General features: G+C 42.2%; 1 protein-coding gene across 1 annotated transcript; it reads left to right on the top strand.

Moving 5' to 3' along the window:
• Positions 1–432: 432 nt before the first annotated feature.
• Positions 433–4084, top strand: LOC121964457 (collagen alpha-1(XX) chain-like; the record flags this gene model as incomplete). Its single annotated transcript, XM_042514665.1, has 11 exons — positions 433–575; positions 791–900; positions 1301–1459; positions 1772–1849; positions 2795–2881; positions 2977–3030; positions 3161–3256; positions 3397–3450; positions 3596–3649; positions 3780–3833; positions 3920–4084. Coding segments are annotated over 11 exons (1054 nt in total), but the record flags the coding sequence as incomplete, so codon positions are not given.
• Between the last annotated feature and the right edge of the window lie 204 nt (positions 4085–4288).

Genomic DNA, 4288 nt, shown 5'->3' with positions numbered 1-4288 from the left:
AAATATTTTTCTGAGAACATTTGAGGGAAATCTGGCTTTAGTTGAAGGTTGTCATAGTTGAATTAAAGGAGCAAGGATGTCAGCAAAATGAACTCCTCTATGTAGGAGAAGGGGTTCCACTAGAACCCCTGAGAACAGCCAGAGTTAGACACCTGATCCTGTCTATGAGGATGACAAAAAGGATCAGAGAGAGGCTGTAGCCGTCTTACATCAGATCTCACTTCATAAGACTCTGACACAGAGCTCTAAAGTATCACGCTGCACTCTGCTGACTCAATACTAAACTGCACATGAGCACAATTCACTGTTAAATCTCATAACACACTCCTCTCTCTGTTGGTGTGCAGCATTTGCAAACAAATTTACTGTATCTTTAAGAGAAAAAGAACACAGCAGGGTCCCTTTTATCTTTATTTCCCTCTCTCCATCCAGGTTTATCCACCCTGCAGGTTTCTCTCCTGAACACACCATCAGCATCGCCTTCCGCGTGTTGCAGGAAACACCCAGGGAACCCTTCGCCCTCTGGCAGCTCACTGACAACGACTTCCAGCCCAAGATGGGAGTGGTGCTCGACCGTGCGTTTCTGCGTCCCTTCATCTTTTTAGTCTCACTTTCTTTCATGAGATCTTATTTTGACATCAGGGCCCAAAGATCATTGGTTCCTAACCTTGAATTCCTGACCCCCACTAGGGGTCACCAAAGCTTCATGAGGGGGGGGGGGGTTCCAAGGGAGTCTGTATGTGGTATATATATTAGTGTATATCTTCCTCTGTTTTTGTGCATTCTACAGCTACTACCAAGCATCTGGTGTACTTCAGTCTGGACTACAGGGGAGAAGTACAAGAGCTGACCTTTGACCAGTCGCAGGTCCACAGACTGTTCTACGGCAGCTTTCACAAGGTGAAAATATATACACAGAGCAAGACAATTCAGCATCAATGTCATTTATCAAAAGATGACACTGATGTCACGTCTTTGAATCCGGTTAAATCATCTTCCCTTCTTTCTGTCTAGCTACCTCGGTTACCTCGTCACCTTTTGTGTACTCTATTATTAAAACAAAACCTCAAAACATATGATAAAGACCAACTGTAATGACAAGGCACTAAATGGAGAGATGGGAGGCAAAGCAACCATCACAGGAATTATTGTAGTTTGGCTGATTTAGCCCACTTGACTGAGTGAAATCTGACTACATGGTTTTAATATGTGAAAATCATCAGGGGTTGCGTTACATTTTTTTTATCCCTTGTGGTTTGAGTTGATCAGTCCTCTGTCTTCTGCCTCCTGTGATTGGCAGGTTCACCTGTCTGTCAGCCAGGTGAGTGTGTCCCTGTCTGTGGACTGCCAGCGTGTGGGAGAGAGGCCGGCCCGCCCTCTAGGCAACCTGCCAACCGACGGCTTTGAGATGCTGGGAAAACTGGTCAAGACCAGAGGACCCAACAGTGGATCTGCACCGGTACCCTCTGTTCTGTCCTGTTCTGCTCTCCTTTTCTATTCTATTATATTCTATTATATTCTCTTCGATTCTATATGATTCTATTTTATTTGATTCAATTTTGTATTTAATCCTGGACAACTCTGCAACTCAATTACATACCCTTAACATATCTCTCTAAAAGCCCAACTAGGGACATGAGTTGGAAACTAGCGATATTTATAATCTCTATATGTGACACACCAGTTAATCCAGCTTGTTTGTAACAGACTTAAGTTTTGACTTTGTTTGTCCTTTGCTCAACCTATTTCCCGTGTTCTTCATTGTCTCCAGTTCCAGCTGCAGTCCTTTGAGATCGTGTGTAACACCACTTGGGCTTTAGATGATACCTGCTGTGAACTGCCTGGAGTGGTCAGTCTCTTACTGTTTGTATTTAGCATTTGTTTAGCTCTAACGTGGTATGGGCATACTGTGAGTTGATGCTGTGTTTGAACCAATATATGAAATACAATGAGCTGAATGCCTTATACTTTAAACGTTTCCATTGCTAGCATTTGGCAGCCCATTGTGGAATAAAAATAAAAAAAAATTAGTATGGCTGTGCTCAAAATAGCATACCAGCACACTGTTCATATCAAATATGATGTAAAACTGAGTATGTTGTGCATTCTAGCTGCACAGTATCTGGATGTTGTTAATCAGGCAAAGTGAAAGTCAAATTTAACTGTTCACTGTTCACTCGCAGCAGCTGCTCCTCTCATCCATCGATCTGATCTGATCAGCTCTGAACTGATCGACCATCCACCCTGCGAGACACACACAGGCATTTAAAAGAACTGGAAAAGCATACTTTAACTTAAAATATCAAATCATTTTTATGTGCCTTAAAATAATACTGAAAAATATTACATCATGTCGAAGAATTAATGTAGGTTATTATAGTTGTGATTAACAATTTTAACTCAACAATAGCTTGGACTGGTAAGATCATGATCTATACAGTCATGTGATACTGTCATGCTGCTTGAGTATACTTAAGTGTGTACGGTGTATTTAACTGTTAATCTATTACACAGTGTACAATACATACTGATATGATATGTTGTATACAGTATATTTATATGTGATTTTGTGCATAGCCACTGTCTGAAATTTAAATATTTTAAACTGATTATATCTTTGGAAACTTTTACATAAGTATCATAATATCATAACATAAATATTATCCTTTCACACAAACATGCAGCTTTCATCACTGTTTTTCCAGTGCTTATTCAATAATGAGGAATACTTTGTGAGAGCTTAGTTACTTTTGGCTTAAAGAGCTGACTTAATGTCTGTTAATCTGTGTGTCAGCGAGATGAGGAGGGCTGCCCTGCCCAGCCGTACACCTGCACCTGTTCCTCCGACATCCCCGGAGCTCCCGGTTCCCCTGGACCAATAGTATGTTACCATGAGATCTCAGTTAGATCTGCAATATCAGCTGAGTCATATTTTGTGATACAGATGTTTGACAACACACTTTTTCTTTTCTCCAGGGAAAACCAGGTCCTCGTGGTGAGAAAGGCGACAAGGGGGAACATGGCCAAAAGGTGAGCTACAGGGCACCAAAACTGGCAGGCCATTTACACATTAAAGCGTATGTTAAGGTGCATGTTTGAGTTAAACGTAAGCCTTGGAGCTCCAACTTTATGTCCTCAAGTTCATTTATCTGTGTTTCAGGGGGAGGTGGGTCCTCCAGGAAAGCCTGGATTAGAGGGAGGTCTTGGACCCCTGGGCAACACCGGACCCCGAGGCATTGCTGTGCAGGGTAAAGTGGTGGGTAACAGTCTTAGCTTTAGATATGTCTTTGTGTATAGTGTTAGTAACCATGGGATGCAAATTGTTAAACTGGACTCATGAATCTAGTATGTTGTCTAAAATGTGCTTATTTTCTGTGTTCTCATTTTTCCATCAAGGGTCCACCTGGTGCAAGAGGGGAAAAGGGGGATCCTGGGCGGCCAGGAGGCCAGGTGAGTCTGAACTGAAATAGTGGAGTCACCAAAATACAAAAAATAGAAAACACTTCAAGTCTTCTTCTTTGAGTTGTTTCCCTTAAACTCATTCATCTGCCTCTCATTGCACTCGCTCTAACCTTGCTGTGTTCTTTCTCTGAAGGGTTTACCAGGACCTCCAGGTCCAAAAGGAGAGGAGGGGCCTCCAGGCCCCAAGGTGAGCTGCTTGATCTTTAGCCAATACAGATCAGCAAACACCAGCAGTTCTTCATACAGCTGAGCTAAAGCACTGATCCTCCTTCTCTTCCTTTGTGTTTGTCCTCATCTCTCTGACATGTGATTCACAGGGCATGAGGGGGCCTGAAGGGAACATAGGTGGACCCGGCATTACAGGACCCAGGGTAAGACTGGATATCATTTTAGAGCTACTGTGTGCAGAATTTGAGAAAGTGACAAAACTTCTGCTGTGGATGTTTGTTGCTGTCAGAGAATAAATCCAAGAGTCCACCCTCTGGACTTCAGTCATACGTACTGTGACGTGTCCTCTGTCATCGCGTTCAGTCTGCGAGAGCAGAGACTGCAGGCCACTAATAGGCACGCCTGCAGTCTGTGTCACTCGTTGCCATGGAAAACAACTACAGTCATGTACATGGTAATCGCTGCTGTCATATTCTGTCTGCTTATCTGTCCCTGCAGATAACGAGATAGAAATCTCATGTATCGACTTTTTTATGACTGAACAAAATGATATTCACACTTTTCTATACAACATATAGACTACACATATTTTTTATGATGTAGTTATATTATTCAAGTAACATTTTAATGAAGTCATTTATTATAAGATTGTTTTGTT

Source organism: Plectropomus leopardus, unplaced genomic scaffold (assembly GCF_008729295.1).
Source record: "Plectropomus leopardus isolate mb unplaced genomic scaffold, YSFRI_Pleo_2.0 unplaced_scaffold15686, whole genome shotgun sequence".
NCBI lineage: Eukaryota > Metazoa > Chordata > Actinopteri > Perciformes > Serranidae > Plectropomus > Plectropomus leopardus.
This window is presented reverse-complemented; position numbering and strand designations above follow the sequence as displayed.